Source organism: Rhinopithecus roxellana, chromosome 16 (genome assembly GCF_007565055.1).
Source record: "Rhinopithecus roxellana isolate Shanxi Qingling chromosome 16, ASM756505v1, whole genome shotgun sequence".
NCBI classification, from domain to species: Eukaryota; Metazoa; Chordata; class Mammalia; order Primates; family Cercopithecidae; genus Rhinopithecus; species Rhinopithecus roxellana.
The window spans coordinates 85629731-85656474 of record NC_044564.1 but is presented as its reverse complement, the minus strand read 5'-3'; the positions used below and the strand labels follow the sequence as shown (position 1 = coordinate 85656474).

Below are 26744 nucleotides of genomic sequence, written 5' to 3'. Positions count from 1 at the left end.
TTGAACCCAGATAACCATCCACACAGCAGACAAGGTCATTAAGAGGGGAAACATGGATGGGAGTCTGCATATCTCAGTTGACTCAAACAGGGAAAAATGCAAGCTGGCATGCCTGGGAGCTGGCCTGGATGCCACGGTAGGTGTGGTCAAAGTTAAGCGAGCAGAGACTTGGAAGTCCTGGCGAGAGCATTAATGAAGTTCTTTCCCATTGCGACCATTGGGTCCAGCCTGGGCTATTCAGCTTCTTTCTCTAGTCCACATTTGGTAAAAATTAATGTTACTGAATAACAAAGCAGTGATGCGAAGGGAGGAGTGGAGTGGAGTTACTTAATCCTTAATCCTTAAGAATAGAATATGGGGCTGGGTGTGGTGGCTCACGCCTGTAATCCCAGCACTTTGGGAGGCCGAGGTGGGCGGATCACAAGGTCAGGAGACCATCCTGGCTAACACGGTGAAACCCCGTCTCTACTGAAAATACAAAAAATTAGCTGGGCGTGGTGGCGGATGCCTGTAGTCCCAGCTACTCAGGAGGCTGAGGGGGGAGAATGGTGGGAACCCGGGAGGCGGAGCTTGCAGTGAGCTGAGATCACACCACTGCATTCCAGCCTGGGCGACAGAGCGAGACTCCATCTGAACAACAGCAACAAAATATGGTGGGCCGGCCGTGGTGGCTCATGCCTATAATCCCAGCACTTTGGGAGGCTGAGGCGGTGGATCACCTGAGGTTGGGAGTTCAAGACCAGCCTGACCAACATGGAGAAACCCCGTCTCTAGTAAAAATACAAAAATTAGCTGGGCGTGGTGGAGCATGCCTGTAATCCCAGCTGCTTGGGAGGCTGAGGCAGGAGAATTGCTTGAACCCAAGAGGCGGAGGTTGTGGTGAAGCAAGATCGAGCCACTGCACTCCAGACTGGGCAATACGAGTGAGACTCTGTCTCAAAAAAAAAAAAAAGAAAGAAAATATGGTACAAATTGGATTTATGAAAAAATTATGTAGTTTAAATTATATCTAAAATTTTTGAAAACACTCAGCAAAGTTATGAAAAATAGAAATACAGTGCTTTAAGTACTCTAAACATTGTAAAATTTGAAAAATGCTTCAGAACTTCTACCTGTTGAAATAATCTATTGACTTCTCATTTTCATTGAGCTCTTTTTTATTTTTAATTTTTCTGAGTACATATTAGGCATATATATTCATGGGGTACATGAGATGTTTTGATACAGGTATAAAATATGTAGTAATCACATCAGGGAAATGGAGTATCCATCACCTCAAGCATTCATTATGTCCTTGTGTTACGAACATTCCAATCATACTCTCTCAGTTATTCTAAAATGTAAACAGAGTATTGCTGACTATAGTCACCCTGTTGTGCTATCAAATACTAAATCTCATCATTGTCTCTAACTAATCTTTGTACCCGTTAACCATCCCCATTCTCCCTCCTAGCCTCTGGAAACTACCAGTGTATTCTATCTGCATGAGTTCAATTGTTTTAAGTTTTAGCTCCCACAGTTGAGTGAGAATATGGAAGTTTGTCTTTCTGTGCCTGTCTTTTTTCACTTAATGTAATGTCCTCCATTTCCATCCATATTGTTGCAAATGACAGGATCTTATTCTTTTTAATGGCTGAATAATACTCTGTTGTGTTTATGTACCACATTTTCTTTATCTGTTACTCTATTAATGGACACTTAGTGTGATTCCAAATCTTGTGAATCGTGCTGCAGTTAAGTATGGGAGTGCAGGTATGTCTTTGATATGCTAATTTGCTTTCTTTTGAGTATGTACCTAGCAGTGGGATTGGTGGAACATATGGTAGTTCTATCTGTGGTTTTTGAGGAACCTCCATACTGTTCTTCACAGTGGTTGTGCTCATTTACATCCCCACTATACGACACGCGTTCCTCTTTCTTCACATCCTCGCCTGTGTTCATTATTGCCTGTCTTTTATTCAACTCTTTCTTCTGAGTGTTGCAATGAGACAAGAGCTGGGCAGAGATGCAGTGTGTCTATTGTTGTGCCTACCTCTCCCTTCCCTGACCTAATTACTCTCCCTTCACCACCCTGAATCCAGCCGGGGGGTTTCCTCTAGCCTTTGCTATGGTAGGTAGTGGACCTCTGTTTGGTTTTCCATGTGACATTGATACAAGGTAGCATGTCATGGTTACTTGGATTGCTGTGCAATACAGGCCATGGATATCTCGGTTAAGAACATTCTGGAGTTCAAGTGCTTCGTTTACATCTTGGAAATCTCGGACACTTAGGCTCTCTGAGCATCGTTTCATCATCTGTAATCTTTTCAGTACCTGGATTGTCAGCCCCCGAGGCAGGTATAACCTCTTAGAAAATGGAGTAGAGGCCGGGCGCGGTGGCTCAAGCCTGTAATCCCAGCGCTTTGGGAGGCCGAGACGGGCGGATCACGAGGTCAGGAGATCGAGACCATCCTGGCTAACACGGTGAAACCCCATCTCTACTAAAAAATACAAAAAACTAGCCGGGCGAGGTGGCGGGCGCCTGTAGTCCCAGCTACTTGGGAGGCTGAGGCAGGAGAATGGCGGGAACCCGGGAGGCGGAGCTTGCAGTGAGCTGAGATCCGGCCACTGCACTCCAGCCCGGGCGACAGAGCGAGACTCCGTCTCAAAAAAAAAAAAAAAAAAAAAGAAAATGGAGTAGAAAAGCGAAATCCCCATTTCTTTATAACTGTAATGAGGTTTCCCGGGAATCCTTTTCTGACCACTCTCTATAACTTAGTTTAAGTGGTACTCTTCAGAAACTGAAACATACTATACTTTGCAAGCAAGTAGCAATCAAAGGGATACATTCTTTCACCTTTGAATGTAGAGTGAAATCACTTCCAATCTTATCTTTGCAACCAAATTGTGTGCTGATAATGTGAGCGTACACACCTTAGGCACCAAAGAGGAATGGCATCTGGGTGTGGAGATGTGATCAGCAAAACCAGAGTCAACACAAGCTGCCATCAGGGAAGCCCAAGTCCATCACATCACATCATGTTTCAGCACAAGTCAGGGCAGTCATACACTGATGGGATAAAACCAGTTTTTGTTTTCAGTGTTCACATTTTAGACCCCCCCCCCCACACACTTGACTGGTTATAATATATAAATCAAGCCACAGCTGACAGTGATTTGCTTGTTTTGTTCAGGAAAAGGCCTTTGACTGAGACTCGTCTTGGCCTTCCTGCATTGATCTTCAACACAGGCACTTTTTATAATTCCCACAACAGCATTAACTCCAGTGGGTTTTTTTTTTTTTTTTTTGACTACACATATCACAATAGAGTCTTTCATTACATGATCACAAATTATATGCAGTCACTCTTATATGGTTCCTGAAAGCAGTAAATTTAGAGCAAAGAGAGACTGTTTAAAACTTGAGACCAGAGAGCACAGTTTATCTTATTTACAGTTTGGCTTAAAGATTGGTCTTTAAGTTAATATCCTACCACATGTGGTAATCCTGCAAAGTGCTACATATTTTTATTTATAGTTAAGGGAATAAAGCAAAATCCCCTTTTCATTATGTTATCTTGCATTATTGACTCAGTGATAAATGACATTGCCTCTTGGGTATGAGTTTTGTAGTGAAAGACCCTATTGTAGCATATATTTATATGGGGAGGGGGCTAGTTAGAGTTATGGTTCCAGAGGGAATTTAAACTCTGAATGTACTGGTACTTGTACAGTTAAAACGTACAGCTCAGTGTTGTTTTAACACTGCATTTTTACTTGAAGTAAAAGAAAAATAAATAGGCATGAACAAAGGGGAAAAGCTTAAGGTTGAAATGCAAGAAACCAAATAAAATGACTAAAAGCGTATCTTGAACTCAAAGATTACAATTTTACCAGAGATAATGGTGGTCATTAGATTGGCCAGTCTCTGCTGTTTAAAGATGACATCAGCTTTCAAAGTTTATTAACCATTGAAGGGCATCAGAGAACAATTTCTAGCAAATCGGAGAGATGTGAAAGTGAGCCGAAGGGAAAGTGCTGAGGGGCTGGAAAGTTTAACACCTGCCCCAGCATTTGAGGAGAAAACTGGTTCCATGCTATGTCAGTTTGTCCAAACCAATATTCTTGAGAATTTCTACTGAAGGAGGAAGCCAGTAGATATTTTGGAGGGATGGTTAGTGTTTTAGAATGTATTTGTTTTGAAATAGAATAGTAAATTAAAAAAATAGGAAATTCCAATCTTGAATAAAGTAAAAATTATTTCAGCCTCTAGTCATTCAAAACTTTGGATAAATTAACCAGGAATGGGCTGCCTTTTTGCTAAGCACACAGAAATAAGGACTTTCTGATAAATTAATAATAGAAGTAAGGTTTCAGGACTAATATATTTGAAGCAAATTTGTCCCCTGCCCATTCTTTCTGCACCTAAAAGGTATCATTTCCGTTCCTGTGGCCTCCATTGTTTCTCTGGGAATCCAGGTCATTCTGAGAAGAAGCCACCTGCCATCTGTGTTGTTGTTCTTCTGTGGGTCATATGTCATTGCGTGATGGCTACTTTCAAGATTAGTTTTGTTTTTCAGTAGTTTGATAATGATGTGCCTAGGTGTGTTTTCCTTCGTTTTTTTCCTGTGTAAATAAACTTTTGAAGCTTTATGTCTCTCACCAAATTTGGAAAATTTTAACTATTTTTAAATAAATGGTTTATTTTGCAATACTTTCAGATTTACCAAAAAGTTGCAAACATAGCATAGGGAGTTCCCAACTCATCATCCAGCTTTTCTTCATGTTCATATAATCACGGTATGTTTGTTAAACTAAAAATGTAGCACTGGCATAATGCTTTTATCTACAGTTTTTCCACTAACGTTCTTTTTGTTTGTTTGTTTGTTTGTTTTAGGATCCAGTCTAGGATACCACATTGCATTTTATCATGTCTCCTGTACACCTCCATTCTGTAACACTTTGTCAGATTTTACTTGTTTTTTTTTTTTTTTTTAAGATGGAGTCTCGCTCTGTCACCCAGGCTGGAGTGCAGTGGCCGGATCTCAGCTCACTGCAAGCTCTGCCTCCCAGGTTTACGCCATTCTCCTGCCTCAGCCTCCCGAGTAGCTGGGACTACAGGCGCCCACCACCTCGCCCAGCTAGTTTTTTGTATTTTTTAGTAGAGACGGGGTTTCACCGTGTTAGCCAGGATGGTCTCGATCTCCTGACCTCGTGATCCACCCGCCTGGGCCTCCCAAAGTGCTGGGATTACAGGCTTGAGCCACCGCACCCGGCGGTTTTACTTGTTTTTTGTAGCCTTCACACTTTTGAAGAGTACTGGTTAGGTATGTTTCAGAATGTCCCTAGTAGGGTTTGTCTGATGTTTCGTCATGCTTACACTGAGGTTTCAGGAATACGACACAGGTAGGGTACCCTACTCATTGCGTCATACCAGAGGATAATGATACCAATATGACTTATCACTGGTGGTATTCAACTTGATTAAACTGTCAGATTTCTCTACTGTAAACATAATATTTTTTCTTTTCCATTCCTTATTTCTTGGAAGCAAATAATTAAGTTTGGCCTATATTCAAGGGGAAGGGAATTAAGTTCTATGTCTTTGAAGAGGTAATATCTACATCGATTTTTTGGAATTCTTCCATAAGGAAGATGTAGTCTCTCCCTTCATGATTATTTATTCAACCAATGTAAACAAATGATTATTTAAGTATTTGTTTATATCAGAATAGACAGATACTCATTTTATTGGGGTTTAATCCAATACTATCATTATTTATTTTCTTACTCAAATTGTTCCAGCTTTGGGCATTGAAAGTTCTTTCAGGTTGGTTCCTGTGGCCAATTCTGCTGTTTGTCTGTCTGTTTTCTTCTTTACTTTAGGGGTCCATGTGATGCTTCAGACCCATCTTGTGTTTTCCCTGTCCAGTTTGAGAATCAGCCATGTCTCCAAGGAGGGCTGTTTCCTTGTGTTGGAAAATGGTATTTAGAAACAAGATCTAGGTGCTGGTTGTGCTCACTGCTTACTGTTTTTTAAAGTATTTTTTGGGACCACATTCTCTTTTGCCTGTCCGTCTTGGACTCCAGTTACATGTCCCAAAAGTACCTGTTCATTCTTTTTCACATTTTTCTGTTCTTTACACTGGATAATTTCTATGTAACTATTTTCTGGTTCACTGACTGTCTTCTGTAATCATTAATCTTCTGTTAAAACCATCCGGTGAAGTTTTTATCTGAAATATAGTATTCTTCAGTTCTGGAATTTTCTTTTCCTTTTTAAAAAAGTAATTCCTATTTCTTTGCTGAGTTTTCCTTTTAGTTCATGTATTACAGCGTTTTTGCCTAATTATAATATGAATAGCTGCTTTAAAATCTTTGTCTGTTAATTCTAATATTTGAGTCCACTCAGGTTGGTCTCTACTAATTGCTTTTTCTTTGAGTCATGTTTTCTTATTTCTTTTATGTCTACTAGTTTTATATTTTATCTTAGACATTGTAATTGATACTTTGTAGAAACTCTGGATTCTGTTATGGTCCTCTGAAGAATACTGATGTTTTGTATTAACAGACAATTGACTTGACTGAACTCAGACTTCTAACTTTACCTTTGCTGCTGTGGAGAGTAGTCAAAATCTCACTTTAGTTGAGTTCATTTTGCCTTAAGGAGGCCGTTTGATCTCCCCCATACATGCATGGTTCAGGGGATAATTAGGGAATTGGGCAGAGTTTATATACAGAATATAGGACTCTTGCTTTGCAGACATCACCTTTCCTAAAGTTTTCCTTCTTTTCTCTCCAGCTGCTGTGTTGGTCTTGAACTCTAGTCTCTCGTTCTTCAGCCAGTAAGACTTTAGGTTTTCGGCTGTGCGCAGTGGCTCACGCCTGTAATCCCAGCACTTTTAGGAGGCCGAGGTGGGTGGATCACGAGGTCAGGAGATTGAGACCATCCTGGCCAACATGGTGAAACCCCGTCTCTACTAAAAATACAAAAAATTGGCCGGGCGTGGTGGTGGGCGCCTGTAGTCCTAGCTAGTGGGGAGGCTGAGGCAGGAGCATCACTTGAACCTGGGAGGCAGAGGTTGCAGTGAGCGAGATTGGGCCACTGCACTCCAGCCTGGTGACAGAGCAAGACTCCATCTCAAAAAACAAAACAAAACAAAAAAAAACCTTTAAGTTTCAATCTTAGTTTTAACCCATTTGTGCCTAGTGTTCCATTATTGGAACGCTAAGCTTGTGGCAGTTATTTATATCCTGCTGCTCAAGGTCATCTCCAAGGTCTGATTTTTCTTTTTCTTTTTCTTTTGTTTTGAGACAGTTTCTCACTCTGTCGCCCAGGCTGCACTATCTCAGCTCACTGTAAGCTCCGCCTCCTGGGTTCACACCATTCTCCTGCCTCAGCCTCCCAAGTAACTGGGACTATAGGCGCCTGCCACCGCGCGTGGCTAATTTTTTGTATTTTTAGTAGAGACAGGGTTTCACCGTGTTAGCCAGGCTGGTCTCGATCTCCTGACCTTGTGGTCCACCCGCCTCGGCCTCCCAAAGTGCTGGGATTACAGGCGTGAGCCACCACGCTGGGCCCAAGGTCTGATTTTTCACACAGAAAAAATTGCAACCTCTGGCATAGATGGGTTAACTGCCTTGCCTGGCACCAAGTAGGGTTTTCCCTCCGGTGAAAAACTATAAAGCAGGAAGCTCAATGCCATTCCCTTCTTCCACGTGTTGGCTCCCTACAGTTCTTGTCAGCGTTTTGCTCACTTTCATGGGTCTTCAGAAATTTTGTCTTTTTGTCTAGAGTTTATAAGTGCTATCAGTGGGAGGATTAGTCTGCCAGAAGGTACTCCACTATTACCAGAAGTGGTACTCCCTTTCATTTAAGGGAAGGGCAGAATAATATTAATTAAATAATCAAACAGACACATGTAAAACTAAATGTAAAACTAAAACTGTGTTTGTTGTGCTACTAAGAAGCACATGACTATAAAATCTAATAACAGGGGAGTTTGACTTAATCAGTGAAGTCAGGAATGTTTTCCTTGAGGACGTAATGGGGTCCAGAGAGTTACTAGACAAAGACAGAATGGAAGAGATTCCGCATATTTGTTGATTGAGTGATATAATCCAGCTTTCTGTGTATCTGGGCTTCTTTCTTTGTACATATTCTTAACCTCTCAGTCTTGAATCATCTCTGTGGGCTTCTGGGATAATAAAAGGTAATCTATAGCTACGGTACCTCTAATGTTATACAATGAAGAATATCTTATATGAAAATTTCTTTTTTTTTTTTTTTAACTGAAATTTTAATTTTAGATCCAGGGGATACATGTGCAGGTTTGTTGCAAGGGTATATTGCATGATGCTAAGGTTCGGACTTCTATTGCACCCATCGTTCAGACAGTGAACATAGAACCCATGAAAACCTTTTTTTTTTTTTTTTTTTTAGAAAGGGTTTCGCTGTGCTGCTCAGGCTGGAGTACAGTGACGCAATCACGACTCACTGTAGTCTTGGCCTGTCAGGCTCAAGCAATCCTCCCACCTCAGTCTCCTAAGTAACTGGACTATAGGTGTGTACACCACCATGTCTGGCTAACTGTTATTTGTAGAGAGAGGTCTTCCTATGTTACCTGGGCTTGTCTTGAACTCCTGGGCTCAAGCGATCCTCCCACCTTGGCCTCCCAAAGTGCCAGAATTACGAGCACGAGCTACTGCACCCAGCCTCATGAAAACTTCTTCACCAAAAGGACTTGTGGGTCTGGACCATTACGTGGTATATCATAGTCTGTGGGCTTCTGGTCAGTGTGATCCACTGAAGTATGAGGAAATCTCCCTTCCACTTCAGGTATTCAGAAACAGCAACACACACGCACACACACAGTCTCTTTCTTTCTCTGTCTCTCTCTCACATCCACACACATCCACCCCACATACATGCATGTACCAGGGAGAAAAAACAGATACCTATCAATAAATGCATGCTAATAACAAACTTCTTTCTTATCAGCAAAAAGATATGCCAGGTTACAGTGGAGTTGTATATTCAAAGTGTTAATTAAAAATAACTATCAACAAAAGGTCAACACTTCGTTAAGTGATCACTCAGTAGAAAGGGTGTAATACAGACATTTTCAAACGTACATCTGTTAAAAGAATTTGTTACCCATGGACTCCTGAAATAATTACTAAAGATAAACTTAAGTAAAAAGGAAATTGTGGCAGATTGTATTTTCCAAAAATGGCCATAACAATAATTACCATCTTCCATGCTTTTCTGCAGTGTACCTTGCCACTCCCCCATCAAAAGGTGGAGTCTAATCCCCTCTCCTTGAATCTGTATTGGCCTTATGAGTTTGCGCTTGAAAGCAATAGACTATGGTAGAAATAATAACCATGTTGACTTTGAGGCTAGGTCAGAAGAGGCCATGCAGTTTTCAACTGGTTCTTTGGGATGCTCGTGCTGGGGGCTGCCAGCTACCATAGAAGATGTCTAACCATTCCAAGATCTCAGTGTTAAATAAGCTTTATTTAAATTTAAATAAGTTTATTTAAACAAGTTTAAGCAGCCTCTCTGGGCATCAGACCTTCCAGACAAGTCCGTCCTCCAACTGAGTACCATTGAGTAACAGATAGATTCATCCAGCTGACTGTTACCCACATTCATGACCTATAGAATATAATTAAATGGTTGCTGTTTGAAGCTACAAAGTAATTTGTCATGCAGCAAGTAGAATAAAATTGGACCCAGAAGGAAGGAGTGGAATGTATAAATTATCACGAGTAAGGAAGCTGGTGAATATATTTGTAAATACAAATGAATATTGACTTTAAAAAAGTTGGGTGGAGTTTTAACAAACAATGTGATACTAAGATAATAGCAACAATAATATGGAAGCTGGTATGGAGTAAGGAAGAGGGGAGACTGGTAATAAAATTTTCCAAGGTCCTTATTTTGTTTGGAAGGTTGTTTGAGATTGACTTTAAGTAGGCATATTAAAGGCATTGATTGTGTGAGTTATGAAACAGTGGAGGGGAAAACAGAATGTAGAAAAATTCAATAAAAAGCAGAAAAATAAAGCTAAGAAACAAAATCACAGGAGATAGAAAAAACATGTTGATTGAGATGGTGCTATTACAACTGTAATTGTGATAAATTTAAAGAAATTCATTTCAGTCATTAAAAATGATAATTATATTTTTAAAATAGCCAGTCAAATGTTGTTTTAAAAAGACAGCCAAGGCAAAAAGAGTCCAGAGCACTTAAAAATAAAAGGGATTGAAAAGATGTGCCAGGAAATAGCAAACCAAAAGAAAGTAGGGGCCGGGCGCGGTGGCTCAAGCCTGTAATCCCAGCACTTTGGGAGGCCGAGACGGGCGGATCACGAGGTCAGGAGATCGAGACCATCCTGGCTAACACGGTGAAACCCCATCTCTACTAAAAAAAAAATACAAAAAAATTAGCCGGGCGAGATGGTGGGCGCCTGTAGTCCCAACTACTTGGGAGGCTGAGGCCAGAGAATGGCGTAAACCTGGGAGGCGGAGCTTGCAGTGAGCTGAGATCCGGCCACTGCACTCCAGCCTGGGCGACAGAGCGAGACTCCGTCTCAAAAAAAAAAAAGAAAGAAAGTAGGTATGACAATACTAACATCAGGCAAAATGGAATTTCTAGACATCTCTTTTTTTCTTCTCAGGATACACCTGTGCCTCTTTTTATGCCACATCGTTTTACTTGCAATGTGCAGCTAAGAGATGTGCGTAAGAGGCTCATTGCAGCATCATTTGTAATGAAGAAAATTTTCAAATAACTTAAATCTATCAGTAGGGGAACGTATGGATAAATTATAGAATATTCCTGTGGGAGCATTAAATAGCAGTTAAAGAGACAGATTTATATACATCAGCATGTCTATATCTCAGAATCATTGAGTGAAAGAAGTTGCAGAACAGTATGTCAGTGTGACATTTATAAACACAAAACAGTAGATTTGAACTTCTAAGTTTCCAATTCTGAAGTTATCGAATTTCACAGTAGTGAACTATGTTCCTATGACTATGTGCATTTGACTGTGTGAAGAATTGTGCCCAGAAACAGTGTATTTCGGCAAATACACTGGCTGTTATTAAGAGCAATTGGCGTATCCTAAATAATGGAATGAAAGCTGTCATTCTCTGGTCAGCTGATTGGTGGAGTTAAATATTTAGTGACTACTCAGAGTGTGCTCTGTGGTGTAGAATAAGCATATATGCAAAAATAAGTTCTCCTTTCCCCCAGTTGCTTACAAGTAAAAAGATGTGGCATAAAAAGAGGCACAGGTGTATCCTGAGAAGAAAAAACGAGATGTCTTGAGGGAGATGTTTGTTAAGCAGTAACTTAGCACTAGACTATAGAGTACACAAGCTAGAATCCCTGTTGTATAGGTAACTAGACGTTGAAATCACGAAAGCCTTTGGATGGCAATTCCACAAATATTTATTGAGAACCTGCTGTGTTGAGGATACTCCACTTAACCTGGTCATGAACACAAAAATGATTGAGGAGTTACAAGGAATCTTTAGAGCATTGGAAGATGGAGGTAACTATAAAATGAGCCAGGATAAGTCCAAGAGTCATAAGGATACACGTTGCTTTGTAGCTTGAAAGGAGAATGAATTTTTTTTTCATTAGGGGGATTGGGGATGGCGTTACAGAGGTTATATCCCACATTCGTAAATGGGTACATTCCACTTTGGATGGCTGAGAATGGCAGAGCAGTTTCTTCTCTGCGCTGTAGCTCTGTTTGGTATGTGATCCTCTTCCCCCTTAAGAAAAATATTACTGTACGCTAACCCTTTCAAAGCCTTTAATGGTGCTGCTGAGACAATCATTTAAGCATTTCAAATACATACCATATAGCACACTTATTTTCTTTTTCTTTTTTTTTTAGCACACTTATTTTAGATGCAGCAATGGTTAGCCACTGGAAACTAACCGTTGGTTTTTATAAGGGGGACTTTTATGTGTTATGGCTTATGACAGAGAATGGAAAAATGCTTCAGTGAGACAGGCTGGCATTTTGAATTGGAGCACAATAATAGCCAAAAGTGCTGAAGTCAACGGACTGCTTAGAAATATGGTTTCCATTTGCTGAGAGAGACCTTGCAGTGTGGCCACATACATGCATTGGCAACCACAGGCAGTTCAATTTTTCCCTAAATGTGGGGCTGTGACCCTGATTGACGTCAGTGAACGTTACGTACTTGCAGAGAGAAAGATGATTTAGGCCGTCCATGCATCTAAGACAAGTAAGACATAGGCAAATAAGCAACAACTAATAGACTTATACATAATTTAGGTAGGAAACCATGCAGAAGTGACAGTGCTCTTCAGAATCTTCTGGGGCTGGCTTAAAAGTTCTCCTTTGCCCCCCAAGCTATTGCAATAAGAATTGCTTACTAGTCTGCATAACTTGAAGAAGATAAAGAAGGTCGAAGGAAGATATGGAAGAGAGACTTAGAGGTGACATTTGTCTCATGACTTAGACAATATGAAGGAGATGGCCATGAGACCTGGGGATGAGAATTCCCAGGAAAAGCCTCAGCAAGTGGAAAATGTTCTGTTCGTGGCAAACAGAAAGAACTGGGTGACCTTGAGCAAATTGCTTTGCCTGCCTGGGACTCACTGTCTTCATTTGTAAAATTAGAGAGTTGGATTGAGTGAGCCCTAAGGAATTTTTCAGTTCCAAAGTTCAATAAAATAAAGATGACTTAAAGTAGGCCAAATGAAGTTGTTGATTGTTTTTAAAGATGGCAACCCTAGGCCGGGCGCGGTGGCTCAGCCTGTAATCCCAGCACTTTGGGAGGCCGAGGTGGGCGGATCACGAGGTCAGGAGATTGAGACCATCCTGGCTAACATGGCAAAACCCCGTCTCTACCAAAAATACAAAAAAATTAGCCGGGCGTGGTGGCGGCGCCTGTAGTCCCAGCTACTCGGGAGGTGGAGGCAGAAGAATGGCGTGAACTCGGGAGGCAGAGCTTGCAGTGAGCCGAGATCGCATCACTGTACTCCAGCCTGGGTGACAGAGCGAGACTCTGTCTCAAAAAAAAAAAAAAAAAAAAAAAAAAATGGCAACCCTAAGGCTGGTTGGGATGGCTCACACCTGTAATCTCAGCACTTTGGGAGGCTGAGGTGGGCAGATCGCCTGAGCTGAAGAGTTCAAGACCAGTCTGGGCAACATGGCAAGACCTCATCTCTACAAAAATTTTAAAAGTTAGATGAGTGTGGTGGCACACACCTATGGTCCCAGCTGCTTGGGAGGCTGAGGAAGGAGGATTGCTTGAGCCTGCAATCCTAGGGATGTTTGAATGTTCAGAACAGGGTGTAATCATTGAGGGGGATAAAATGTTGGCAAGAGAAAAATGTCAAATGAAACAGGGTTCAAGTAAGTGGAAGGGGATGGTGTTGAGAGAACACTTCTTCCCCACTTCTCCTGTTTCCTTCCTTGCTGGGGGAGTTCAGGCAGTGTAACACTCCTGGTCCCGGTGCCTTTATCCTAAGGGAGTTGGAGTGACTTAGTCTGATAAATTTGGGAAGAGGAAACAGGATGTGCTCTGCTCATCTCCTCCCTTTTGCTTTTGGGCAACAATCCTGACCACAGAGAGCCATTCTCTCTTCCTCCAGGCCTTAAATCTTACCTGAGGGAGGCCACCTCTCCTGGAAGCTTTAACTTGATCCAGCATTGCCTGTGACCATGTTGATAAACCTAATTTTGGGATTCAGTTTCCAGCTACCTTTGGCTCTCACAGTAAGCCATGTTCTCCAGTTTAGCCTTCATCAGTAGTAATGGCGATATTTCGGTCTGCCTTTGCCATATCTTATTTTTTGCTACATTCAGAATCTGGATGGAAAAGGAATGAGCTATTTATTTGGCTCTCTCAAAACCCCAGAAGTTGAGATTCAGTGGGGCAGAATAAACGAAACAAGCTTTGGTGAGAAGGGATATTGTTCCCTCTGAATCAAGAGAAGGTAGTACTTATGAAGAGCTAATGATACTTTGAGGTATGGTCGAGCTGCAGAGATTCAGAATTATCTCAGCAAAGCAGGGGGCCAAATCCTCAGCCGAGAATAAGTCAACAAGCATGAAATTGGAAAGTTAAAGGTGTTAGAACTGCTTCTGTGGAGAGTATGCGGAAGAATCCGCTAAAGAGAACCAATGGATTGTCAGTCAGGTGACAAACGTTTCATCACTTAAGACACACACCACGTAGTACACTGATTTTAGAGGCGGCCGTGGTTACCCACTGGAAAGCCAGCCATGGCTTTTCGTAACAGTGGTTCTGCTAAACAGGCTTGAGTGGGTAGGGCTCTAGGGCAGCCTCATTCTCTGCCACCAGGAACAAAAGTGGTGAGAACTGTTCTATAGAATATGTTTTATGCCTAAATTATACAAACTTTTAGAAGTGAATTTAGGAATCTGTTAGAGTTGGACAATAAATAATTGTATCTATAATGTTAAAAGTGCTAAACTGTTTTTCTCTGAATATGATAGTTTAGCCAGCCACTAAATTGACCTTTGTCTCAACTGATGCCCGTTTTCCTTCTCTGTGTGTGGAGCATGTGTGTATTCAGGGCTTTTAATCAAACAAGGTTTTTAAAAGTTGCCCAATCAACAAAATACTGTATGTTCGCAGCCACAGCCACCATCAGAATGAAGTTTTAAGATCACTGTTTCTCATTACATAGAAATACCCATGGCTTTATTGAAGGTTATTATTCAAAATGACAGGACAGAAAATACTCTGGCTTATCCCCTCTGCTCATTGACTTTTCTAGGACCAAGGGAAATAGCAGCTTCTCCATAAAGTAAATTCAAACTATTCTTTGCATCCTTGATTTCTCTCTACTCCTATTGCACTGAAAGTGTGCCACATACAGTGCAGTGGGGGAGGAGCAAGGACCAGGGAAGGGTTTCAGGAGGTGGTTGCACTTAAACCGGGACATGGAGGAAGAACAGGATTTGGCAGGTGGAGGTGGGAGGGCAGGAGCAGGAGCACTCCACGTCCAGCACATGGGTTAGTCCAAAAGGCATAGAGGCCTAGAGTCAAGTCCTCTTCAGGGAGCAGTGTTTTGAGTAGGCCCTTTGGCTAGAGGACAAGGATGCAAGGGAATGTCGCCTCTATGACTGGAAAAGTAAATAGAAACTGAATTGTACAAGGCTGCAGGAGGCAGGATGTTTTAAGGTTAGGTGAGATTTTGAAGAGGAAATAGTCTGTGGAGAGCTATAAAGTGAAAATCAATGGGATATTAACCAAGAATGAGGTTCTAGAAGGAAAGGAAATAAAAGAAAAGGGTCTAGTAGAGATGCAGATAAAGCTGGGAGGGAAGTGAGGAGGAGTTAGGATACAAAGGGAGGGCTTGATTTACTTGAAAATTCAAGCAGGTAATGGTGTTTTGTAGTTGTTGAAAGAATGCCTCCTGATATTTAGAAATACAAAAATTATTTTAAATATAGCTACTCTGTCAGAGTTTTTCTTTCTGTTCCCCTGCCATTTCTTTATTGGTTTTGGTAAAAGAATAAAAAAAGAAGAGCATATGCTGAAAGAAATCAGGTACACAACAGGGACTGAAATAATTTCAAATAATTTTTCTTTTAGCCAGATTGCTAGTATACAACAAGAATACATTTTGATTCAGAACTTTTATGAAGAATGTGTGCATTTTATTGTAACATCTGTTTCCACATTTTAATTTCTCTCCTTCCTTTTACAGGTATTTGCATGCTTCTTTTTTTTTTTTCAAGTGAGAAGACCTTTTGCTTGCCACAAGAAGGCTATTATCCAGAATGTTAATGGGTTTTCAGCTATTAAGATGTAATGATATACCTTGAGTATTTAACTATAAATTTGAAAAATCTCCGTGAACAATCTCAAAGGAATACTTAGAATGCACTCCTGGTAAATTGGCTCATTTTCCTGTAATTTACTGGAAGTGCTGATATGAAAGCGTCCTAATGTGAAAAGTACATTAATCCCTGGAGTTACATTGTGTGTATTAAATTATTACTCTCAAAGAATAAAATGTATGGGGCCATTTAGCCTTCATTCACACTTGTTACTTGGAATCACAGTGGAAAAACAATCACTTATCTTTTGATGCACAGAATTAGAAGGGATACATTTAATGTCTTTTAAGACCAGAGGCACAGTGATGCTGGGTTACACTTTTGCATAACAATTGCTGTTTTCTAAAAGAAGGACATTTCTCGTTGGAGCATGCTTCTTCTGGCTTTGTGGAGGCTCATGCCATCCACTTGGTAATTGAAATATTTTTAGAAACCCATAATGCAGCTTTCTTTCATGTCAGTAAAAAAGATTAGTCAGCCTTCTAGCCATGAGCATCTACCACTTGGGGGATTATTTAAGGATGGTGGTCAACTTGCAGGAGCAGCAGTTGCGGGAGCACTTAGGTCTTATTTGGAATTTTATCTAATTGTGCTTTCCTTTTTTGCCAGGAGACTGAAAGTTGTGGAACCGTAATCTGTGACATCAGTTGTTTTTTGATAAGCAGCTGTTTATGATTCTGGAAGATTAAGGCAGATAGGAAACCCCATCTGAGATTTTAACAAATCTCTCAAACAGTAAACCACATCATGGACATACAGCTGGACCCTGCCGGAGATGACCTGCCTCTCATGGCCAACACCAGCCACATACTTGTGAAGCACTATGTCCTGGATTTGGATGTGGATTTTGAAAGTCAAGTCATTGAGGGGACCATAGTGCTTTTCCTTGAGGATGGAAACAGATTCAAGAAACAGAATAGCTCTATCGAGGAAGCCTGCCAATCAGAGTCAAACAAAGCCTGCAACTTTGGGATGCCTGAGCCCTGCCATGTTCCTGTGACAAATGCAAGGACCGTCTCATCTGAAATGGAATATAATGATTTTGCAATTTGTAGTAAAGGTGAAAAAGATACTTCTGATAAAGATGGTAACCATGACAACCAGGAACATGCTTCTGGGATTTCTAGCTCAAAGTACTGCTGTGACACAGGGAATCATGGGAGTGAGGGTTTTTTGCTAGTGTTGGACTGCTGTGATCTATCTGTGTTAAAAGTCGAGGAGGTGGATGTTGCTGCTGTGCCAGGTATGGAAAAATTTACAAGGTCTCCTGAGCTCACGGTTGTTTCTGAGGAGCTCAGGAATCAGATTGTACGTGAACTTGTGACTTTGCCTGCAAATCGTTGGAGGGAGCAATTAGACTATTATGCTCGCTGCAGCCAGGCTCCTGGCTGTGGGGAACTCCTCTTTGACACTGACACTTGGAGCTTACAGATCAGGAAGACAGGGGCTCAGACAGCTACTGACTTTCCTCATGCTATCAGGATATGGTACAAAACTAAACCCGAAGGGCGATCAGTTACGTGGACCTCAGACCAGAGTGGCAGGTAGGTTATCCGAGCGCTTCAAAGCCCCGTGCCTGTTAATCTTGTACGCTGCAGGGATGCTTTCAAACATGAGACGGGTTCTGCAGAGATGCTCCTGTGTCTTCTGTGACATGACCCAAGTAGCCTCAAATCCTTAGACCTACAGTGAAGCAGGTAAATTCCCAGGCATGCTAATAGGATTAGCTCCCTTAAGTCAGGATGAAAAGATTATTAAGCCCTCCTATTTCTGAGTTAAGAGATTGAAAGGCAAGCTTAATGCTGAAATCCTGAGCCTTGCTCTCCATTGAGATCTCTGCCAGTGACTTGGAGTGCTGTAGATGGGAGTGATATGTCTCCAAGTGAATACTTGCTTAACGTTCCTTCATAGTCCCTTGAGAGACCAGACTGCTATGAAGTTGGGTTGGTGTGAAGCCTGGCAAAGTGCTTTCAAATAAAGCCAGCTCTGCTTTGTGCGTTTCTTACCGTACCTGTCTGTTGGCAGCTATGCCTCCTTGACTTTTGTCAGTTTTCACGTAATGTGACACACCCCCCCCAAAGCATACAAAAGACCTATTTCTGAGGAGCGTAACAGTCCTCTGAGACTGCACACTGGCTTCTTTGGCCGTGATTCTTGGTGTTTGGTACCAGAAAGACCCCTGGGTCTTAGTTCGAGGAGAAGGAGTTGATGAGGCATCGTTTTCTAGGGGTACATTTAGGCAGCCCTTCCTCCAACAGTTGTTCAGATATTTTTAAATTTGAGAATTTTAAAATCAAACTTTATTGATTCCTCCATATTTTACCTATTTGTGCTAAAGTACTGCATTCAATATGGTAATTATTGCAGAGCTTGGATGGAGGAACGTTGACCTCTGTTAGCTGGGTTTGAGAGCCTTCTTTTATAGCGTTGGATTTCCTTAACTGAAGCGGTGATCTTCGGCGACTGCTTACATGTCTCCCTCAGTTCACCCCCAAACACCTTGCAGACACAGTTTTCTAAAGCCTCACTTTGACTTTGAGCTCTAATTATTCATCCCTTTCCTCTAATCTTACCTCCTGTTCTGGTCTCCCACCCTGCTCAGAATGAGTTCAGTTCCTGTCTTATTTCTGTTAGAGTCTGAGGCAGCCATTGGGAAATTGCAGGGTTGGTGCAAAGTTACATCAGCATAGTGATTTATTTATAGAATAACTTAACTAGATATTTTTTGGAGACTGTGAAAGAATGAAACAGGTGTTCTTATTGTATCTTCACACTTTTTGAAATTATTAAAGATGGGAATACGATTTAACAATATGCTATCTGAATATTTACCTAGGAAATTGTAGTTTTTATACTCCTAGATATTTCATTTTTGAACTAGAATAATGAAGAAGAAGGAACTATTGACAGAATTTGAAAGAAATATTTGTGGCCTCAAACATGACTTTCTCCTGAGTGCTCACTGCAAAGAAAGAGATTAGACTGGTGAATTAAATGACATGTAAAAGTGTTGAGTACTTATGGATGAATGATAGTTTCTATAAAGAAATTAAAGAGGTCCTTGGGCACATTTTGCTCCTTCAAAGGGTAATTTTACTCTTGATGTCTCATTTTCTGATAATTCAATAAACTATATGATCACAGCAGATGTTTAAACTGTATCCTTGGAAGTTTGGGAATATGCCTTAGTATATTAATGCCATTTGTGCAGTCTTCTGAGGATAAGAAAAGTTATTTTAAAAAACAAATCCTGAAGAGATGTTTTCTCTTTTTTTCCCCTTTTTCTGGGGTGGGGAATTTTACATACAGTCAGTTGTGAAGGAGCACCAGGTGTCTCTCAACGCTCCCTTGTGCTGCAGAATAAATCTCAGGATGTACTGGTAGTTGTTTGGATATGTTAAGGACTTTAAAATGAGTAAGGAATGCCAGTTTGCTAGACAGAAATAACTTCTTAGTGATATAAATGAATAGTAATTGTCAAGATCACAATACTTTATGAATATAATTGTGTGAAAATGTAACATTTTACAGTTGCCTGAAAAACATAATTAGCTAGAGCTTATTCCTCCAGGGGACAGAGTCTACATTTATTAAAACTAAAATAGTTTCTACATAATTGTTCCTGAATGGCAGAATATTATCAGTTATACCCACTATAAGTTCTCAGGCTGGGATGAGAAGCTCTTTATTCTCATTTTACAGGTAAGAAAATAAATGACTGGAAGCTTCTAGATAAATCTGTATCTCAAGTGAGAGAGAGAATGACTTTTTTTGAATTTGATCTTCACATGTCACTTACTGTATGCAAAGTTTTCAAGTATATTTAAAACATAAATTTATTATATTAGCTTTCAATAAATTTCTGTTTTTAGATTAGACAGGAATATAAGAAAATCTGTAAATTGGTACCTTTTCTTTTAAGTTCCATTAGCGGCTTCCCCATTTCCCACCTGCACTGTATCCCAGCTGAGAATAAAACTTATGAGTATCAAAGTGAAATAGCTTAATATAGATACGGATGGTTGCATATGGAAATAATCACAGATGTGTGTTTCAAAGGGTTAGTGTGTGTACATGTACACGTGCATATACGTATGTGTGTATATATGTATATATGTACACACACGCACCTACACACACATGCACACACATGAACACATACATACATACATGTGCATGCGCACATATGCGCACACACGCACACACAATGCACATATACATATATGTATACATATATATGTATGTGTGTATATACATATATGTGTGCATATACGCACGTGTGTATATATACAAGTATATGTACATATATGTGTATATATACACACGTGTGTATACACACACACACACACACACACACACACTATATCTTGGCTTGTCAGCTGAGAGGGTCTTAGAAGTAAGCACACCTGGCACCCAGATCTTAGTTTCTGATACCATTCTCCAATAAAGAGAACTAGGACTTCTTGGAGAAATGTCCAGGACAGGGGCAGGAAATATACAAGATGAGCCTGGAGCATCTTGTAATGTCAGCAAGTAAGGAAGCCCTCAAACAGCAGGAGCAACAACCCACAGCGATGGGGGTGTGCCAGAGCGACAAGGGGCCGTCCAAAAGAGCTCCTCATCCCAGAGCAAAGCAACAAAATTTATCAAGTAGTTTCCAATGACATCCCAGAGTATGAAATAGCCATTTGTCCAAGCTGATGTAAATAAATGATTGAATAAATAAATAAATGAGGAAGAACAGACAAATCCGTGGTGCAAAAGAATTCCAAGTTAGTTGTGGGCATGTTCTGTCCTCAAGGAGGTGGGGTCTAACTCCTCACTCCTTAAGTGTGGACTACACAGTGAGTGACTCCCTTCCAAAGAGAACGGAATGGAAAGGGAGAAAAAAGTAACTTCACACTAGAGAAATCTGACAATACTAATTCAGCAAGGTGATCAAAGTCAATATCAACAGTGATAATTTATGGGGATAGTTTATTCTCTCGTATGATATGATGAAAATGTTATCTTTGTGGTCTTCCTCGCAAAAGCTCTTAACTCCAATCTAATCATGAGAAAAGCTTCAGATACATCCCAGTCAAGGGACATTAAACACAATACCTGATCAGCTCTTCTCAAAACAAATAAGGTCAGCATAAAGTCTAAGAAACTGCCACAGTCAAGAGGAGCCGGAGGAGACATGATGATTAAAAGCAATGTGGTGTCCTGGCCGGGTGCAGTGGCTCACACCTGTATTCCTAGCACTTTGGGAGGCCGAGGTGGGTAGATCACATTGAGGCCAGGAGTTCGAGACCAGCCTGGCTAACATGGCGTAACCCCATCTTTACTAAAAATACAAAAAATTAGCCGGGCATGATGGTGGGCACTTGTAGTCCCAGCCACTTGGGAGGCTGAGGTGGGAGGATCACTTGAGCCCAGGAAGTCAAGGCTGCAGTGAGTCATCTTTGTGCCACTGCACTACAGCCTGGATGACAGGAGTGTGGCTGTGTCTCAAAAAATAAATAAAATAAAAGTAATGTAGTATCCTGAAACAGAAAAAAGATGTTCAGGAAAAACTAAAGAAAGCTGAATGAAGTGTGTAAATGTATCACTGTTGGTTCACTACTTGTTACAAGCATATACTAATACAAGGTGCCAATAATAGGGAAGGCTGAGTTTGGAGTATATGGAAACTCTGCATATTATCTTTGGATTTTTGTTTTTTAATTTTATTATTATTTTATAAGACAGGGTCTCACTCTGTCACCCAGGGTGGAGAGCAGTGGCATGAACTTGGCTCACCAAGTTCTTTCTACCCTGAAGTCTCTTTTGTAAGAGCTCTTTTCTCACTTTATCACGTGGCAGGTTCTCTGGAGAAGAAAATGTATTTGTAGCTTCAACCTCCTGGGCTGAAACGATCCTTCCACCTCAGCCTCCCGAGTAGCTGGGACTACAGGTGTGCAGCACCATGCCCGGCTAATTTTTGTATTTTTTGTAGAGACAGGGTTTCGCTGTGTTGCCCAGGCTGGTCTCGAACTCCCGGGCCCAAGCATTCCTCCCACCTCAGCCTCCCAAAGTGCTAGGATCACAGGCATGAGCCACTGCGCCCAGCCTTGCCGTTCCAGTTTTTAAAATCTAAAACTGTTTTAATATAAAAAATGTATGCCAGATGTGGTAGCTTATGCCTGTAATTCTAGCACTTTGGAAGAGAGAGGCAGGAGGATAGCTTGAGTCGAGGAGTTCAAGACCAGCCTGGGCAACATGGCGAAACCCCTTCTCTACAAAAAAAAAATAATAATAATAAGTTACAGCTACTCGGGAGGCTGAGGTGGGAGTATTACTTGAGCCCAGGGAGGTGGAGGCTGCAGTGAGTCATGTTTGTGCCACTGCATTCCAGCCTGGGTGACAGAGTGAGACCCTGTCTTGAAAAAAAATTATTAAAAAGATAACTTCAAATTTGGAGGTTTCTACCCTGAAATCTCTTTTGTAAGAGCTGTTTTCCCACTTTACCATGTGGCACGGTTCTCTGGAGAAGAAAATACATTTGAAGCTCTAAAGGAGTATTTCTTCTGAATGATTATCAATAATTTTATCTTTATTATTATTCTACTTCTAATATGAAATATCTGGAAATAGAAAACTCAATTTTCCTGCCTTAGTTTAGCCATTTGGGGGTTGTGCAGTTGTTGAACCTGAATGCTTCTTGCCTCCATCATTCAGATACTGGATTGTAGGTGACATTGAAAATGACTGATGGAAGGAACACATGTATGACAATCAGATACAACTGCTTCTTGGAAAAGATGTTTGCTTTTCCGTGGTATGTGGGTGTGTGTGCCCTTTAAAAATATTTTGATGAAAACAAAGATAGGGTCAAGACTTGTGTAAAGGTATTCTTGCTAAGCTTCAATAAAGCAATGGGACTTAATATGTTTTTAATTCTAGATCTTCAGTATCCCTAAGAAATGAACTTTTAAAATGGAAACCTTTATTCAAAGTTGATGTGTTTTCTTCATTTTCCTTGTATTTTTAACATTTTTTTCCATTTCTCTGAAGAAAATGTGATTTAAAACTGAAGCATTGGCCGGGCGCGGTGGCTCACGCCTGTAATCCCAGCACTTTGGGAGGCCGAGGTGGGCGGATCACGAGGTCGGGAAATCGAGACCATCCTGGCTAATGAGGTGAAACCCCATCTGTAGTAAAATACAAAAAATTATCCGGGCATGGTGGTGGCGCCTGTAGTCCCAGCTACTCGGGAGGCTGAGGCAGGAGAATGGCGTGAACCCGGGAGGCGGAGCTTGCAGTGAGCCCAGATTGTGCCACTGCACTCCAGCCTGGGTGGCAGAGCGAGACTCCGTCTCAAACAAAACAAAACAAAACAAAACAAACCGAAGCATTCTGTTTAATAACCCATTCTCTTTTCCATTAGAATCATTATAATAGTTGTGGAAGCAGCCAAGTGGTTTAGGAGGTCTGAGCTTAAGCTGATGACATCACTGAACTTGGGTTGAATGGAGGAAAATTCAGTTACATATAGGAAATTTATTAGAAAAATAAATTTTTTTTTTTTTGGATTTTTGTTAAAGGTAAGAAAGCTATTTGGATTTTTGTTAAAGGTAAGAAAGCTAACTGGGAAAATACATTGTAAGATAAAGTAATATTAAAATTTAAATTTTTGTAAAGCACTGTGGTTTTTTTGTTTGTTTGTTTTAGACAAGACCGGGATGAAGTTAGCAAAATACTAAAGAGAAGTACCTTTTTTCTGTTATATTTCTTGCTCAGCTATTGGGCCAGGGAGGATGTAGACTTTGGGAGTATTTTTAGTTTGGAGTATCAAACCCAGATGTTAAAACATGTTCTTCCTCCTCCCTCCCCCCACCGAATTAGTTTCATTATTTTATATCTCACTCTGAAGGAAAGTTTTAAAATTAAAAGAATGAGCAGGAGATGTTTTGGGAGAGATTTCAGGTCTACGAGGAACATTTTCACAATTAGTACCTTTTTTTTTTTTCTTATTTTCTTCAAGAAACCAATGCAAAATTTACGAGAACTAAAATGGAATACACGTTAATTCTATGATATTGTATGACTGCAGAGTCGGAATCATGAGTGAAAATGCTTGGAAGGGTTGCCTTTTAGCTGCTTTCTCCCTTTGCTGCCCCGGCTGTGCGTACCTCTATTTCCCAGAATCCCAGTCGAGTCACCATGGAAGAAAAGACGAGGATGGACTGTCTCAGTCTCAACAAGTAACCAACATAACCAACCGAACAAGAAATAAGGAACAAAGCATCTACAGAAGATAACAAATCACAGTGCCCCACATCACCAAGAGCATCCTGTGTTCAAAAGAACGTGGATGGGGAAAGCCAAGAGACCCAGTACTAGTGAGAGCTGTGTGGTCACTAGCTATGTGACTTCAGTCAAGTCACCTGACATCTCTTCATTTCCTCGTCTGTGGAACGAGAAGATTCCATGAGAGCTTCTCCAGACTTTTTCCACGTACACAATCCTATACCCACAAGCACTTCCAGATGAGAAATACTGTCTTTGCCTTTACAAGCAGCTTGCCTGTTTTGCATCCAAAACATTTCTGGTGAAGAAGTGATGAATTTCTGACTCAAAGCCATTTGCAGCCTTGTCTGTTTTGACTTTATGTAAAATCTATCTTTCTGAGTCAAAGCAGCATTCTGCATGGACCTGCCATGTATTCAGTATGATTGATGAATTCTGGTTTTGGTAATTGTGCCAGGAAGTAGAAAAGTAGAATAGTAATAAGGAAGAGGTGCCTGTGTGTGTATAGGAGAGAAAGAGAGTGAGTCATTGCTAAACACTTTTAGTAGTTCTTGCTGTCTGTGGCACAAGAAAACAAGAGGGTTGCTCACCTATAATGGAGACTATAATCTAGGTTTAATGAGAACATGGAGTTGTAAAAAAGATTAGTGTGGAAAGAACAGATGGAAAGGAATTGGAGGACGCCTGAAGACCTTGTAACTCTTGGAAACTTATAAAAGATTCTGACCGCCTAAACTGTCGCATCTGTGGCCCACCCTCCAGAGATCAGGTCAGGCAGGGCCTCATCAAGCCACATATGGGGCCATCGTGGGCTCATTACCTCCAACCTACTTCTGGCAGCCTTCTCCCCAGTCACCTAACAGTGGAAACCAGGTCTCAGAAAAAAGGTGACGTGATGGACTGTAGTGGAACTTAAAACATTTTTAAACGAAAAACAACCCCCTTTTTCTCCTGGCTGCGAAAAGACAAATGCGTACAGTAGTCAACGGAAGAAAAAGAAAATGTATGATTTTAAGCACTCCTTTACAAGTTTGGTTGGATAGCTCCTCAAGAAGACGAGCAAACACGTTAGTCTTAGCTGACCTCTTACCTTGAAAGGCAGAGTTAGTGTGTCTCATCCTCATTTGACCTCTCTGCAAATGCACAAACATTTAGCCAGAAGCTGAAGTAATTGCTATTCTGACAAGTTCTTCCTCAATTTAGAAGTTCTTTAATGGCAGCAAGCTATGGACCTGTATCTCGCCCTGTCTTCCCCTATTTTTCTCTTCTTTCTGATTTTCATTGTCCTGTCATTCCCACAACTCCTGTGCAGTTAATCTGGTCTCCCCAAGGGGTCTTCCCTACAGTTGGGTGTCCCAGGGCATGTGAGATGAACCCTGGTGAGAGAGTTTTCCTTTGCATGTTGGAAGGAAATACTCGACGTAGAAATAGTGACGTTACAGGCGTTGGAGAATTTCAGGCTGCCCGCACGTCTATCCTATGTTGGAAGGAATTACTCGATGTAGAAATAGTGACGTTACAGGCGTTGGAGAATTTCAGGCTGCTGCCTGCGCGTCTATCCTATGTTGGAAGGAATTACTCGATGTAGAAATAGTGACGTTACAGGTGTTGGAGAATTTCAGGCTGCCCGCACGTCTATCCTATGTTGGAAGGAATTACTCGATGTAGAAATAGTGACGTTACAGGCGTTGGAGAATTTCAGGCTGCTGCCTGCACGTCTGTCCTATGTTGGAAGGAATTACTCGATGTAGAAATAGTGACGTTACAGGCGTTGGAGAATTTCAGGCTGCTGCCTGCACGTCTGTCCTATGTTGGAAGGAATTACTCGATGTAGAAATAGTGACGTTACAGGTGTTGGAGAATTTCAGGCTGCCCGCACGTCTATCCTATGTTGGAAGGAATTACTCGATGTAGAAATAGTGACGTTACAGGCGTTGGAGAATTTCAGGCTGCTGCCTGCGCGTCTATCCTATGTTGGAAGGAATTACTCGATGTAGAAATAGTGACGTTACAGGTGTTGGAGAATTTCAGGCTGCCCGCACGTCTATCCTATGTTGGAAGGAATTACTCGATGTAGAAATAGTGACGTTACAGGCGTTGGAGAATTTCAGGCTGCTGCCTGCACGTCTGTCCTATGTTGGAAGGAATTACTCGATGTAGAAATAGTGACGTTACAGGTGTTGGAGAATTTCAGGCTGCCCGCACGTCTATCCTATGTTGGAAGGAATTACTCGATGTAGAAATAGTGACGTTACAGGCGTTGGAGAATTTCAGGCTGCTGCCTGCACGTCTGTCCTATGTTGGAAGGAATTACTCGATGTAGAAATAGTGACGTTACAGGCGTTGGAGAATTTCAGGCTGCTGCCTGCACGTCTGTCCTATGTTGGAAGGAATTACTCGATGTAGAAATAGTGACGTTACAGGCGTTGGAGAATTTCAGGCTGCTGCCTGCACGTCTGTCCTATGTTGGAAGGAATTATTCGATGTAGAAATAGTGACGTTACAGGCGTTGGAGAATTTCAGGCTGCTGCCTGCGCATCTATCCTATGTTGGAAGGAATTACTCGATGTAGAAATAGTGACGTTACAGGCGTTGGAGAATTTCAGGCTGCCTGCACGT

At 41.2% G+C, this 26744-nt stretch overlaps 1 protein-coding gene across 6 annotated transcripts in view; it reads left to right on the top strand.

Moving 5' to 3' along the window:
• AOPEP (aminopeptidase O (putative)) overlaps window positions 1-26744 on the top strand; it is a 374597-nt gene that overhangs the window by 12872 nt on the left and 334981 nt on the right. For all 6 annotated transcript variants that reach the window (XM_030919337.1, XM_030919338.1, XM_030919336.1 and 3 more), the window contains exon 2: window positions 16461-17395. In XM_030919337.1, coding sequence (XP_030775197.1) covers window positions 16599-17395 — 797 coding nt within the window. In that variant the 5' untranslated portion in view covers window positions 16461-16598. The remainder of the gene's footprint in view (window positions 1-16460; window positions 17396-26744) is intronic.